The sequence below is a fragment of the Zalophus californianus genome, chromosome 10, assembly GCF_009762305.2.
Source record: "Zalophus californianus isolate mZalCal1 chromosome 10, mZalCal1.pri.v2, whole genome shotgun sequence".
Taxonomy (NCBI): domain Eukaryota; kingdom Metazoa; phylum Chordata; class Mammalia; order Carnivora; family Otariidae; genus Zalophus; species Zalophus californianus.
In genome coordinates, this window is record NC_045604.1 from 62,570,238 (window position 1) to 62,586,716 (window position 16,479).

At 35.5% G+C, this 16,479-nt stretch overlaps 1 protein-coding gene across 11 annotated transcripts in view; it reads right to left on the minus strand.

Annotated features, from left to right (window-relative positions):
* Positions 1-16,479, minus strand: part of CEP170 (centrosomal protein 170) — a 137,315-nt gene that overhangs the window by 8,128 nt on the left and 112,708 nt on the right. For 5 of the 11 annotated variants that reach the window (XM_027610398.2, XM_027610393.1, XM_027610394.2 and 2 more), the window contains 4 exons: positions 13,099-13,333; positions 8,707-8,884; positions 6,541-6,711; positions 2,401-2,489 (listed from right to left, as the gene is read on the minus strand). In XM_027610398.2, the coding sequence (XP_027466199.1) occupies positions 2,401-2,489; positions 6,541-6,711; positions 8,707-8,884; positions 13,099-13,333 (673 nt within the window). Of the gene's footprint in view, positions 1-2,400; positions 2,490-6,540; positions 6,712-8,706; positions 8,885-13,098; positions 13,334-16,479 lie in introns of those variants that run through there. The other 6 variants (XM_027610397.2, XM_027610392.2, XM_027610396.1 and 3 more) reach the window with 4 other exon arrangements.

Here is a 16,479-nt window from a genome sequence, read left to right on the forward strand (position 1 = left end):
AAGGGATCTTTCCTTAACCTTTCCAGGGTTGACTGTCTCTCATCACCCCCAGTTCTCTTACTTTACCCAGCTTTTGACTATCTAACGCCATGCAAAATTTAGCTATATGGGTCATCCTTCCAAATTTACTGGAAGATAAAGCAAACCATTTTTATATTTTTTTAATAGTAGTTTAACACATACTTTAAATTGCCTGTTGTTTTTAAAAGAACACCTTAAACACAATATTTTAAAAAGACTTTTGAAATAGTTTTGGAAAAAAATTATCTAAATGATTTCTTTCAAATATAACTATTTGATTCAATAACATGATGTTCAATGCGTTTTTACCATGACTGGGTACTCATCAAACACTGATGAAATGTATTACTTCATCATATAAGCAATATAAAATTGTATTTGTGTGGAATATTATAATTCACAAACCATATTCAGATATGGTTTCATTACATCTTAAAATTTTAATGATAGGAATTAGAAATTAAGTCATAGCATCAATGAATTTCTGAAGTATTTTTACATAGATTTTACACCTTGAGCCTTCTTTTATACCTTGAGCCCTTATCTTGATATCTCTTAAAAATGTACCAGTTTATCTCTTCACTTTATTGCCTTCTATGTCTTACCCTATTTTTTACATTTTAGATTTTTTTTGACAATACAGAACGTGGTTAAAAATATAAATCTTTCAGAAAAAACATACATATTATATAGAATAACTACTATGTGCATATGTGTACGTATATACATGTAATTCTTCCCTCCAGGTTCATTTCTTAAAAGTTTATACAAAGAACCTCATAATATATTTACTCTTATACACCTTGATGTCTTCACATAAGGATATCTTTACCTTTTCAAGACTATCAGTGAAGTGTATCAACAGCCCCTCCAAATACAGTTGAAATCTGAAGCATATTACCTTAACAGTGAAAAAGTGACTGCATGTTTGCCTTTTCTTAAGGAGTACCTTGTACATACAATTAATTTAAACAGTTATTTTAATGACTACCATTATGTTGACATCCAGTTTTTTCAATTTACCCTTATCAATTTTCACACGTCCCTATGAGTTTTAAGTAAACTTAACTTCCTACAAAATAATTTAATATTCACTCATTAACCAATAGTTACATAGTATATTCTAGGTACTTTATCATTAAAGACACTGCTCTCATGGAATTTATATTTTAGCTCATGTATTTGAGTACATCCACCTGGATGAAGTTAGCGGTTTCTGCTATCTCCATGTGATTTGTCTTCATTATTTTGCTTTAATTATCTGATTTTATTATTCACAACTTCTATTCCAACCAAGCCCAATCACCCCTCTTTCCTTTTTATTATTAAAATCACTAGTTACACAGGATAAAAAGCATAACAATGCAATTTCACTGGATCCTTTCTAAATTAATGTGTACATTTTAAGGTTTGCATTTGGTTTTAAGGAAATTAAATTAGTTGCATGCTATTTATGAATAACATATTCTATAATTTCTGACTGGGCTTATAAGTGAGCCTACTGTTTTTATCTTCATCATATGCAGTGATTAAACAATCAGCACTCTAATATCATCTTAGGTGAGGTCTGTCTATGCGTTCCCCAGCAACTATGTCACTTCCGAGGCTGCTGATCCCATCATCTTCTACCACGGTCACCAAGCTCCCCTTCGCCATGACAACCCATCCTCCTAGGAGCTGCCAATACAGCAGGCAGCCAGACAGATCAAGTCCATCCAGTGAAATTTGTAGGGTCTAATCACATGCTTACTTACTAATGCCAGGAGTCAGGCATGCCTCAAGTTTGGCTCAAGTACGCAATGCAGTTGAAGGTGATGAAATTGTTATTTTGAATTTAATTCCACTAACATTATATTCTAAAACTAGGACATACTGGAAGGATTATTAACCAAAGGAATAAATAAATGAAATAAACACTGATTAAAAGCACCTTATATGGGAATGAAGTCTCCAAATTTAATCAGATGGAACGATTTTTGACTGTGTATTATTTGTCCAGCACAGTTCTGAGGCCCTCATGACTGAGCGCACAAGGCAGGCAAGTATGCAGGTATTCTGAGTCATACGGGATTATGCACACTGTCCTCTTTACTGATGAAGAAGAGGAAACTAGCCTCAAGTTTCAGGCCTTATAAAAGAAACCCCAAAGGTCTGTTAATTTAAAATACTTACTGTTATTTTGTGAAGGAGTAAACTGTATCTGGTTATTAATAAAATTAAGTAATTGTAGCTGTTAACTCTCCATTATAAAGGGCTGACTATTGAGTCTTTTGTTTCCCTTTTTGCCCCCTTCACGTGGCCTAGCTTCTGGCAATTACTTAAATCTAAAGAAGAGATGGAACGTGACGGGGGCAGCAGGTTTGAGTAACTGAACAGTACCTGATCTTTCCAGCTGTTTTATCTATAGACTGTCTTATCTTCTTGGAAAACTGAAAGACGGACGATAGCAGCAGATTATCTCCCATGACCTGAAACATACAAAGAAACTAAATTAAAATATTATCACTGTATGGTATAACCACCAAGAACACTAGTCACAGCTCACTATGGTTAGGGGCATTTAGTATTTATGCTAATTTTAATTAAAAAAATCAATGAGGAATGTCATTAGAGTTATGTATAACTAAACTGAGAAAGAGAAATAAATATCAATAAAGGGGTTCCTTTTCTTTAACGTGTCCAGTTTCCATACTATTTTGGTCATATCACTTTTAAAAAACAACCCATATTATCCTATGTTCAATTACTATCATGATCCCATCTCTCATGCCTCCAACTCAAATGACCAAAAAAAAGGAAAATACGAATAATTTCGAACACTAAGTTTATTATCTAATCTTTCACCAAATAATATGAACATAGAGATCAAGAAGATTACAATCCTTACTTTTTGGGGCAGAGACTAGTGGGAGAGATACTTTTTAAAAATTTACTCCAAAAATGAATTTTTATGATGGACATTCGTACCACCCTAGTTGAAATTTATGGGCAAAACTAGGGTTGGCAAACTTCTTCCGTAAAGGGCCAGAGAGTGAAGACTTTAGGCTATCTGGTGTCACAACTACTAACCTCATTCTTGTGAAAGCAGCTATGGATAACACGCAAACAAGTGGGCTTGGCTGTGCTGAGATAAAGCTTTATTTACAAAAACAAGTGGCAGGCTGGATTTGGTCTGCAGAAGCTAGAAAAGGGACTGAACCTGGGGCTGGATGTGAGCTCCCAAATCACCTCCTTGTATTTCAGAACTGTATCTAGACTCTGCAAGACCATCCAGAAAATAAGATACGGCCTTGGAGGTTAAGAAGCGTTCAAGACCAGTGCAGGAGTTAAAAGTATATAGGAAAAAGAACATTAGTAAGTGCTAAATTTTGTTTCAGTGCCACACAAATTCTAATGAAAGGGAGTTCAGTGAACGGTGGCATAAATATGGAAGGCACCATGGAAAACGAGAACCTAAGAATGACAAGGGTTTGAAGTTAGTGTGGGATAAAAAGTTACTTAGGATGTGATCAGCAACAAACAGGCAACGAAAGGCTAAATAAACATAATGGTATTTTGTGGGCCTTGAGGAAACAAGCCAAAGCAAGAGGGGAGAACATCAATTACTTAGGCCAGGACAAGAGTGTGTTTTAAAACCATCCAGGATATTGCAGTGGCAACTATGGAGCTGGCTACATGCTCTCCCTTTGGACATCTTTTTCTACTCCGTATTACTGCAAAGATACACATTCTTACATACTAACTTTTAGCTCCTGTTCCTTAAATCCAGGAATTCACAGGATGCCAACCTATGATCACACCCTTCCTGTCCACTGCTACTTTCTATATTCTCCTTCTACCCATGCCCTAAGCCTTTACCTGTACCACTGCCGCGTGGCATTCCTCAATTAGCTCTTTCCACGGTGCTATTTGAAATAACCATTCTTTGGTGAATAAACTCCTCTATATCCCTGAATTTTTCCCACACTCATTTCATCTAATTTCCATTATCATAAACCTTTTCAATAAGCCTCTCTATACCTGACTTGTCATGGCCACTTTTATTTTTTTAAATTTTTTATTGTTATGTTAATCACCATACATTACATCATTAGTTCTTGATGTAGTGTTCCATGATTCATTGTTTGTGCATAACACCCAGTGCTCCACGCAGAATGTGCCCTCTTTAATACCCATCACCAGGCTAACCCATTCCCCCACCCTCCTCCCCTCTAGAACCCTCAGTTTCTTTTTCAGAGTCCATTGTCTCTCATGGTTCGTCTCCCCCTCCGACTTACTCCCCCCTTCAGTCTTCCCCTCCTATCTTCTTCTTTTTCTTTTTTAACATATGTTGCATTATTTGTTTCAGAAGTACAGATCTGTGCTTCAACAGTCTTGCACAATTCACAGCACTCACCATAGCACATACCGTCCCCAATGTCTATCACCCAGCCACCCCATCCCTCCCACCCCCCACCACTCCAGCAACCCTGTTTGTTTCCTGAGATTAAGAATTCCTCATATCAGTGAGGTCATATGATACATGTCTTTCTCTGATTGACTTATTTCACTCAGCGTAACATCCTCCAGTTCTATCCACGTCGTTGCAAATGGCAAGATCCCATTCCTTTTTATGGCTGCATAATATTCCATTGTGTATATATACCACATCTTCTTTATCCATTCATCTGTCGATGGACATCTTGGCTCTTTCCACAGTTTGGCTATTGTGGACATTGCTGCTATAAACATTGGGGTGCATGTACCCCTTCGGATCCCTACATTTGTATCTTTGGGTCACATTTATTTTTAAGAGAGTTTAACAATTTTTATCTGCACTGGTTCACAGGTACACAATTAATCATAATTCTTAATTCGTGATATAAATCACTAGTCCAATTTGGACCACTTTTTCTTTCTCTTTAATAATGATAAATTATAAATTATAAACTTATGATAATCTAACAGCCAAAACAAAAGCTAGAATGCAGCAATAACCATGGAACAGAATAGATGGCCAAAAATACGCATTCCCTCCCAAAGAAAGAGGATACTTGCCTTTGACCTCCACTATGTGACTTGGTTTCACCAATGGGATATTAGCAGACACGATATGAAGATGAAATATGCCTGCATGGTGGGGCTTGCTCTCTTGTGCTTCTGATATAGCCATGACAAGCAGCAGCCTTGGCTAGCCAACTTGTCCAAGCAATATGAGAGACACATGGACAGAGCTGGATCCGACCTACAACTTTTAATTGTCCAGCTGGGCTGGACCAGTTAACTCACAGGTGTGTAATAAATACACGCTTACCACTCTACGCCACTGAGATTTTTGTGGTTTGTTATGCAGAAATAGCTGACTGATGTAATCTACCACTAGTCATATGGTTTCCTCCATTCTATCTCCCTGCCACCCTCCACCCAGATTAAACAGTATCCTGAAGCCCATTTATCATTCCCTTGCCTTCCTCTCCATATCATTTTGGTACATCTATTTCTGTCCTAAGTATATATTTTCATTTTTAAAAAATGTATGACAAAGAATCACATTATATATACTCTTTTGAGAATTACTTTTCTCATTTAATGTTATATGGCTAAAATTCATCCCTATTGTGGCATATTGCTGTAGTTCATTTGTTTTGATTACTCTGTAATTATTCAATTTGTAAACATACCAGTTTATATGTTCACTTTTCTGCTGATAAAACCTGTTAGATTGTTTCCAAGTTTTTGTTATTGTCCACAGCGGTGCTGTAATATTCGTTCGCATGACTACTTCTGTCAAATAGGAATGGGTGTCTCCTGAGTATGTACTAGCAGTAAAACCATGTGGTATGATCATGGGATATGTTTATGTTCAACTTTAGGAAATAATGTCAACCGTTTTTCCAAAGTGACTGCAGCAAATTTAACCTCCACTGCCACACATGAAGAGTCTATGTATCTACATTCTCAAACACTTAATATTTTAAAAGACTTTTAATTTGTTCTCAATTGAACAAGAATCACACTGTAGTCTTCAAATGTATTTCTCTGAATACTCAGGAAGTTGAACATCTCTGTATTTTGAAGATCTGAGGTAATTTCTCTTCAGTGAAATGCTGTTCATGTCTTTTGGAGATTTTTCTGTTGGGCTGTTTTTGCCTTTTTAAGTTGATTGGTAGGACTTCTTTATGTATTCTGTATACTAATCCTTTGTTGACTGTATGTTTCACAAAAGTCCTTTAATGCACTCTTAATTTATCAATCTTTTAAAGTCACAGCTTTTTGTGTCTTTTAAGAAATCACCCCTGACTATAATGTGAAAGACCTGTATTTTTTACTAAAAGTTTTAAAATTCTGCTTTTGTGCCCTTTAGAAACGTAATTCATTTGTAGTTAATTATTTGTACATGATGTGATGTCAGGATGAAATTTCATTCTACTCATAAGGATAAGTGCTTTTTTCCCCCAGCCCCATTTATCAAACAGTTCCTCCTTTTCCCACAACAGGACATGCCTCCTCTGACATTTGTTAAAGTTTATGGTTACTTACTTCATCCCTACTCCAGGTTCTCCGCCTTGTAATTGTTAAATGATCAGGGGGCTCTGTTGGCTGAGGTCTTGGATCACCAGACCGACAGTTGTTTCCTTCTGGTGTTTTAGAATGAACTAATGGAGGGATCTTTCGGAAGTTGAGGCTTTCATCAAAAACACGATCAACCAACTAATAGGACAAAAGCAGATCCTTATGAGAATAATTTGGAAAAGTACCGATACTGGCAACATAATTTTCTTTTTTAGACAGAAGTTATTCCATTATCAGGTAGTAACAGAAGCATGATATCTTCAATAAACCAATTACTCTTTCTTTTTATAAGTACTTTAAAGGTACCTGTTTTAATAAAATAGATGTACATCTACATAGATTTTATTTTTTAAAATCCAAAATACAGAACTATGCTAAATTCAATTCTTCAATGGATAAGATTTTCCCCAGATGGAAAACAGATGGTAAGCAGAAAAAGCTGAGCCATGTAGATGGACAAGTTTATTTTATTCACATTGCCTTACCAATGTAAAATAATGTTTCTTTTCCTTTTAGTTTCCTATCTTGTTTTTTTCCTCCCCAAATCCAGGTGCCAAATTTCTTCACAGATACATAAATTGTAAATTCCAATTAAGTTTACAAAAGGAAAAAAAATTTAAATCCACAGAATAAGTATTTTGGTCTTAGGTAAACTTTGAACAATGCTACAGAAATGACATATTCTAGTAAAAATGACATACTGCCATCTACAGTGCAAATTATACAAATACAATACAAAGTAACTCAGGTTTACTGAAGAAGGAATAAACTTTAGTACAATATTCAGAGATAAAAAGGAAAAAATGAAAGTCTATTCAATGAAATGTCTGAATAATTTTACTGGGTCTGAGTGAATGTATAATCATGTTAGGTAAAATTTAGTTAGATAGCTGAGAAAGTAATAGCTTATAATTTTAAATGTACCAGAAGAATTGTGTATGTCTTGCCACCAAGAAGATCCTTTTGTTTTTCACCAATGAGGATGATTTTATATACATTTACAATTGATCAATGTGGTAACAAAACTCTACACAGATTCATGAAAGCTCATTTACCAAATCAGACAATACATGAAGGGAAAAAAAAATGACCATTAAAGAACTAGATTATAAAAGGAAATGTAACAAAAAGCAAAGGAAGAAAATATTATTAACATAGTTTATCAGAATCAAATTTGTCAAAAAGGCTAGCCATTTTGGGCTACTATTGAGGACGTTATTTCATAAAATTAAGGAAGCTCATTAGAGGCTGGCATTTTTTTTTCTGTAAAAGGCTAGATAATAAATATTTTAGGCTTTGCAGTCATATAGTGTCTAACTACTCATTTCTGATACTGTGGCACAAAACAGCCAGATAATTAAACAAAAGAATGTGGCTTTGTCCTAACAAAACTTTTAATTCATTCTCTCAAATGCCAATCTTTTGCTTGCACCAGATCAAGAGAGCCAACGTGGCAGAGTACCATTCATTTTATATTATCCGTTAAAGGCACCTTCTGGAGCAAGGTTATGCAGATACTGGCCCCTGGAGCTGGAGGGCAGGAGGCCCTGGTTTGGGAAGGGCAGTAGTCCACACATGCTACCTTCCATTCCAGAATTTACAAGAATGTTTCAAAACTGAATATACATGTATTTTTGTCTGTGTGTATAAATACCTATATTTCAACTTTCAAGTATCCTTGAGTCTATATGTGTATTTTTCAACAGAATTATTTAAAGTAGTGAAAACTGTGTAATTTTCTCTGCATTTGCTAGTAGAGATATCTACTGGCTAACTGGGCATAAAGATACCTTTTTTAATTGAAGTATTTTCATAGCCAAACTTTACAGAAACACTATACAATCATTTATCAAGTTTTAGTTTGCTTTTTGGATGCCATTTATAGTCACACTTTAAAGTGAAACCATACGCCAATAATTGGCTGACAAAAGTGCTTGTTTTAAATAATTTTACAGCTTCCTGTTAATAGTAGACCAAATGTTAGCCCTTGCTGGTTTTGTTACAAAAACAAAAAAAAATTTTTTTAAACCAAAGTTGGAAAATGCAGAGCTTCATGCAAACAGGAAGGGTGGATGTAACTAAAATAAACTAAGCAAAAAGCTAAAAGCAAAAGAAATAAAGAAAAGAAAGAACCTTATGCATTTCTCCATGAAGATCTCCTACCTCTTCTCTAGTGTCTATGGCAGAGCCAGGGGTGGTGGCGGCAGTGCTTACTGTGGTACTAGGGGCAGTGCCTGACGAAGTCACTGAGTCTATCTCTCCCGCTACATCGTTGATCTCCCGAGCAATGAGAGCAAGATCCTGGCTGATCCTGGTAGTAATTGTAGAAAGGAGGTTTAATCCCTTTTAAATAACAGCTCCACAAACAATCATTTGTGACAGAATCAGTTACGTAAGTTGTGTATCCAAGTAAAGATTTGTACCAAAAACTTAAGATTTTTGGGAAATCCTTTTAACTATTTGGATACTAAAAGTCCTACACTTTAATTCTAAAAGTTAATAAAACTAAATTCACATAAACTGTCACTTTGAAAAATATGTTAAACACCCAGAAGTAGTGATATGTCTTTTAAAATACACCCATTAGTGTTAATGACCAGCTTTAATAGAAGGCAAGCGTAAAGAGAACCCAAGAAGTCGCTGACCCTGGATAAGAAAGCAATTACAACTTCATTTTCACTAACCTTCAAATGAAGCTTAGCATTTCTTTCAGTTATAAATACAAGTAACAAACAATAGTGGTATTTTTTGTGGTATTTCCACCAAGAGAAATCACATTATAGTTGCTATAGGTATCTCAAAACAATCAGTCATTACTACTTCAAAATTAAACCCACGGCAGTCATGAAACCCACAGCAATAATGTTCCAGTTAGTATGTTAACAAAGAACCATATATTGCTCTGTCACTTTAAAAATATTTTGATAACATTACAAACAAAGGCAGTCATATTGAAACACAACTAAGAATTTTATGTTGATGCATTCAGGAGCGCTATCCTGAGAGGAGCTCCATAAGCTTCCCCAGATGGCCGAAGAGGTCAGTAACTCCGACTCAGCCCGTCACGCTACGCACGGCACGTCACAGTAACACTGGGTCATCTGAGAGTCACAAAGTTCTTGTGAGGTAGGACTTCTCTAACTGAATGTGAATCAGGACACATTCTCAGAGAAAGTGAGGGGCTTGATCATGACAACACAACTTACAAATAGCTAAGGCAGGGCCAGATCCCAGGTGCAGAACTCATTTCCAAAGAGCCATTTATTTGTGCTATCAAGCCACACGGACTGAAGAACTAAATAAATATTATCAGTGATAAGCAAAAGAAAAAATTGAATTTTTTTCCTTTACTGTTATTTTTAAGAGGAGAAACTTAATAATCTACCACTGATATTCCTGCTTTTCTCAAGAGAGATCTCAATTCAATGAGATATGAAAGTTTTCCAAGTTATGCATCTACTGAACTCAATTTGGCTACTTCCACAGGGAAGGTTTTGGAATGGCAGAACATTCTTAAAACAACACGTGAAAGCTTCTGCAACTTTAAAATCGAAAGCAGGTACAAAGTAACATTTTTTTTAACTTGGGCAAAATGTAAGCTTGAAAGACTTTCAAGGAATTCAGTCGTTGCATCAACAATTTAACTACAGATTTAAAAAGAAGCTAAATGGAAGCTTATGGCCTAATAGACACAATCTGTGGTCAATTCCTTTATTTACCAATACAAAAAGGTAGGAAGAACACCAATAAATATGTTCTGATCTCTTATAAGCTTAGAATTAATATAAGGAGCACATTATATTATATATGATTATGTAATGTATATTACAATAGAGTCAAAAACACTACATGATAATGAGCACCCCTAGAAAGAAGCTTTATACTCGTCAACTCACTTCATTCTCACAGCCACCCTGTAGGAGAGGTATTCACCATCTTGTTTTACATCTTGTTTTACAGATGAGGAAAATAAGGCTTAGGAGAGGTTATATGAGCGTTTTTTGGTTAAAGTCACCAATAAGTGGCGTTAACTAGATCTTTTTATTATGTCATGCTACATCTCACATTATCATTCCACATGTAATTTTTAAAAACTTGTTAACTGTTGATATAATTCTTCTGGAAAGAGTTTAAAGTGTTCTCTTACATACTATGCTCAACTCTTGCATTTCTGAAATAAATGAACTAGGATGAAGAACAGAATAACCAAATTTAAAAGAGACAAAAAATAGATAAGCATGAGTTTATCCAAAAATCCACTTTTGGTTTCAAGTTTTTTTAATGCAGACCCTTGTACAGTGAAGCTTCTGATATTTGTAGACAGCAGTGTGAGCTAATTAGAAAAAAACAAGTTAAATAAAGAGACAATAGCAATCTCAACAGGTTATACAGTAAAAACTATACTAACACGAATAACTAATGTACACACGCTGTAAACTGTTCAGTAGTAAGCACCCCAAAGCCTTCTTTTAATTTGCAAGTTTATCTTGTACATGCCAGTTGTTTCTTTATGTGACAATTTCTATCTTAAAGTTGGCTCAATAATACAGACCATTAAATTGGTTTAAATCCACACTGCTTAAAAGTCTCAGCACCTACTAAAAACCAGCATTAGGAATTCTAAAGAGCAAAATTATGAAGAAAACCAAAGTAATGAGTATCTTCAAGTAGAAATGACAGATTTATATAATTCAATAAATAGTATGGACCTCTTCATACAGCTCTTAAATCTAAGCTTACTAATTCCATAATGATGCTTCTAGGTTACGCTCACTGGAATATTTCATAATCTTGTATCTGTATACTTTTTTTTTTTAACTGCAAGCTTATAATCCTTGTTCTTATTCTTAGTCTCCACCCCCATCAAATCTGCTAGAGGAGGAAATTCTAAAATGATACAAACATTTTATTTGGAGCTTTGCAATCCATCTGTTTTCCTTGCTTTCAGATATATGGCTGAAAAATACACCTTAAAAAATTAAAATCCCAAAGGCAAGTTGTATAAGTGTAGTGCTGCTAACAAACTAGAGGGGAAAAGGCATAAAGCCATTAGAGATTAAATGGCCTGGCCATTTAGCAGTCCTGCTACAGATAACGAGGTACAGAGACAGTGGTGATAGAATGCATGTGGTAACAAGATGGAAGCAAGTGAAAAGGTCACCTCGAGTTCCTGGGCACTGTCCCCTCTGCAGTATCTCTTTTCTGCATGGGGGCAGGGAAGTGGGTCCAGGTGTTTTGGTCTGGGGCCCAGGGCTTCAAGGGGGTGGGCCCTCGAAGGGGAAGCAGACACACCCTCTAGCTCCCTCAGGTACCTCCTGAGCAGGTGCAGTGAGATCTCTCCTCCACAGGAAGGGGAAAGGATGGGAGGAAGAGAGCTGTCGCCAGCCATGCCCACAAGAATAACAAATGGGTTGAAATTCACCGCAGGCATCCTGCAGGCTCATAATAATTCACGGATCCTGAAGGACATACAGGCCTGTCCCCTAACTGGCTTGCAATACCTCAATAATTAGTCTCACAGAAAGCTATCTGTATGGCAAAATAAAATGTTTAAACAGCACAATGAGAATAAAAGGGCATGTTGTCAAAGAATTATAAGCAATTACAAGTAAATGGTCATTAAAGACCAAAAAACATAAACATTAAAGAAATGAGCCAGGAAAAAACGTAATTCACAGAAGTCAACAAAGAAAAAAAAAAGATAAATACCATTAAATTATGGTAAGAATTTATTTTTTTAAAGCACCTATGGACTATTCTATATTATGTTCTTCAATAATGTTGCCAAATGTAAAACTTGAAGATCAGGGTCTTAAACTGAAGGCAGAAATAACTATAGCATGTAAACGGTGAAAATGTTTAGGTAACTTATGGTATAAAACATCACAGTAAAATTTAATATCTTACAAACTTAAAAAAACATATTTTAACTACAAGAGCATCTGTTTGAGTGTAGCCTCTCTTCAATGTTCAGCCATGACAAGGTACTAATTAAAAATCACATCTGCAGCATGAATTTTTATTACATAACCTAAAGGTTACACTAAACAAATGTATTTAATATTCAAATTAATTAATAAAGGATTGAATTAAATTGTGCCTAATGAACTCATACAAGTGTGAGTAAAAATCCACCTCCTCTAATTCTCCCCAGAGAACATGAGCAATATATTACCTCTTTGGAAGATAAAAGGGAAGTAATCAAAAATTCAGCTGCACAATTCTTAATTATGTAAGAATTAAGGTAGCTGACACTACCTTTCAAAAATGGTATCTAGAAACAAGAAAGGGGGGCTGCAACCAAAATAAATTCGTTCTACAATGTTAGTAGCATTGGCATTAAAAACATGAACCGAGAGAAATTGAATGGCGAGCAATACTTTGGAGGAAGACTAAGTTCATAGCTACCTGCAGATTTCATTTCTTGGACTATTTGTACAAATCCCACAAAAGCTAAAATATGTTATCAAGTTGAAACACTGACAAAAAATTTCAACTCTTAAAGATGATCCATTAAAAACCAACCTGGCTATCTCTTCTCGATGAGCAGTCCAATCTCGGATGTAGTCTTCCTGTTCTTTGATCCGGTGCTTGAACGAAGAACTAGTAGGCATTGTTGACCCAGAGCTCTGCAACCGAGTAGTTTTCAGGGCTGGAGAAGTACGTAGACGAGTATGTTTAGGGGAATTACGGTTTGATCCAAATTCATCTTCTGAGGTGGAAGCATAATCAGTAGGAAAGCGCCTCCATCTTGAATTTACTAAATTAGTTTAATTATTAAAAAAAGAATTATTATGTTACCTTTTAAAGGAGAAAAAAATCATGATTTCAAAAACACCATGAGACACACACAGCACAATTTTCAATAACTGACATACACATACCTCACAAAAATCATAAGTCTACCACTTCTTAAAGATAGAAACAATACATTTTGGTGAATTAAAAACAATGAGTAATCAAAAACAACTGAAAGAACATGTTTTCTGTAGTATGGTGAATAAAACACTCAGATGACAAATTCACTAATGATAAACAACTAAGCAAGCTCTATTCATAAATGTTTAACTTGAGTACTTTTTAGTTGCAAATATTTCTCATTTGAGTGAAGATATGGATTTTTTTTAAAAGACAGTAACATCAACAACAACAAAAATAAAAAAAAGGGAAAAGATTTCCTCATGCCACATAGACTTTCAACATGGAGATGGTAAAAACCTCTTTTCCCAACATACAAATGTGCATAATTCCTGCTGTGGAAATTATGCTTTTATGGCAGAAAAAAAACATTACCTCTGTCATTCAACATCCTGTTATGCTATGATTGGAAAAAATCTTTTTACATGGTAAAAACACAACAAAGCATCTTCAGTACAACTCTCTGCCACTTTGACACCGAAAGCATATGGTGAAAATAGACAATGACATAAGACCTACAAAGGAGCAAAGCTCTGTAGAGCTATTCTCCCAACCACTGACACTGAAAGCACAGGAGGTACTGTCAATAGTCACATTAAAGAAAGTGGCAATCACTTTCTTATTTAAGGTTAGTAAAGACACTTAAGAGATGGCATTGCTGACACATCTGAAAAATCAGAAGACAAATTAATTTCACTACTACTGTTAATGGGAGAACCAAACATACAAATAATTTGTGAGGCACAGGATAGAGGTCAAAAACAGGGCAATGATGGCTGATTCATGGTAAACTTCACAAGGGCCGGAGCCATGCCTGTTTAATCTACTCCAGCACACCTAGCACTTGGCAGACTGTCTGGCTAGCAAATGTTTAATAACTACTTTTGAATAAATGAATGAATTCCTAGATACTGACCATTTGCTTTTCTCAGGTTAGGAAAAACCTACTGAAAAACATGAGATGTTTTTGGTGGCTAAAGTGACAAAAACTTTGTACCCGCTAGTAGTTCCAACTGCTATTAATATTAGAGAAGTTTTCTTTTTCTTTCCCTTTCTCCCTCTCTCCCTCTCTCGCCACTTCTTTTAAAACAGGAACTGACCCTAGGCTGCACAGGTTGGTAGAGTCTAAAATTCCTTCATCCTACTTCACTGGAATTTTATACTTCTCCTATCTTTTCCTCCCCAAATCACATTTTTGCCTCTGGGACTCTGGTAAGGCTCAGGTGGCTGTCAGATAAACTGATGATCATTGCCACCAGAATTGTTTTAAGAAGCAGAGAAATCTATAATTGGGAATATGCCCTGTATCAGAGCCTACCCATTTGTCCTGATTCACACTCCCATTTGAAGCTCGTGGAGCTTGGAACAAGATTTATGCATATAAGAAGATAGAAGAAACTTCATGGCTTTCTGAAGAAGTGTATGCAAACACATACACAGAACTGCAGGTAATTACTCATAGTGTCTTTTGAAGGCGGTAGTCAATATATTTTCTGGTTTTACCATTATAAGATAATTCATTAATATAAAAATACTTTTACCACAGTGGAAAATTACTATTTTAGACATCTAAAAAACCCTACAAATTGAACTGACCCTAATACTTGAAAACAATTTCAGAAAAGGAATAAGAGCAAAAAGGCTTTAGGAAAAAAAATTAGAAATATTGCAATGTTTATACCTCTTAATAAAGGCATTTCATTAAACATTAAATGTTTATTCATTTTGCTACCTTAGAATATTATTCATAGAAAACAAGTTCACAAGTAAGAAAAAGATGATTTGTTAGATTAAATTTCCCGATTTTTTGATTTGGAAACTATGGAAACCATACTTATAACAACTGAAAGTTGTTTGGGGTGAAAACAAAACCAATAGTAAAGAGTTGTAATAAACTGCAGGAGATGTGAAAACATAGGTAGGCATGACGGAGCTAAGCTCGTTCACTTGGGCATAACTCAGAAAGCATGGCTGCTTTATTTCATGGTGGCACAACACATGAAAGCAGGAGGAGAAACTGAGAAGCCAGTGCTAGGTGTTAGGTGACAATATGTAAGTAGAGCCACATGAGAATCAACTTTTAATAGTGTGAATCTCAAGATCACAAAATAATTACATTTTGGAGGGAAAAAAAGAGAAAAACTCCTTTTTCAAATGACATTCATAAAGTTCCCATTTATTTTTACAGGTCTATCTAGAGGCCAGTAAGATTGGTGAAACTTGATAATATCTTCACAAAGAAAAGCAACCATAAGAATAAAGCATAGCTTAGAAACTGAAAAGTAACATTTTTAGGCTTGTTCTCTTAAAATTGAGAGCAAAATGAGAGATAAAATAAGTAGGGTATAGCTGAGGGATGAAATTCTCAAGTAAGGGTTGTCCTTACAATGGCACACCAATCACCCACAGGGTGTGCTAGGAAGCAGAGCTTCCGTCCCGTCCAGACACCGCCTGGCCTGCAGAACAGCCGAGATGAGAGCAGACACCAGCAGAACGATCACTGCCCGTGGAGAGAGACCAGGGCCTGTGATTTCCCAAACACCTTCTTTCAGCACCTTTTGCTTTCTTAATCTTTGCTTCTAAACTATAGCAGCAACAGTTTATCTGAAGAAAAAATATCCCTACAATCTGCTAGTTACTGCAGAATAAACTTCAAGTTAGAATGTTTTCAACTTTCCCTATTGCCTACTTATTTCATAGAATTTTAGAGAATTAGGACCTTAGACATTAGCATAAGTTCTTCAATTTATGGAGAAAAAAAGAGGCCTGGAAAGGTGTTGCCTTACTTAAATCAAAGTTTAAGCCAGGTCTACCGACTCCCAGAGTTCAAAGCTCTTTCGCTGTTATTCCAAGGACTTCATGATTACATGGTAGGAAATCCTTATTTAAAAAATTTATTTTTACAATTCCAGTTAGGCTAACTCTTCTTTGAAAAGACATCCTCAATTTCTCATGGAATGATGGTTTTTGTGATTTCTAACCATGAAG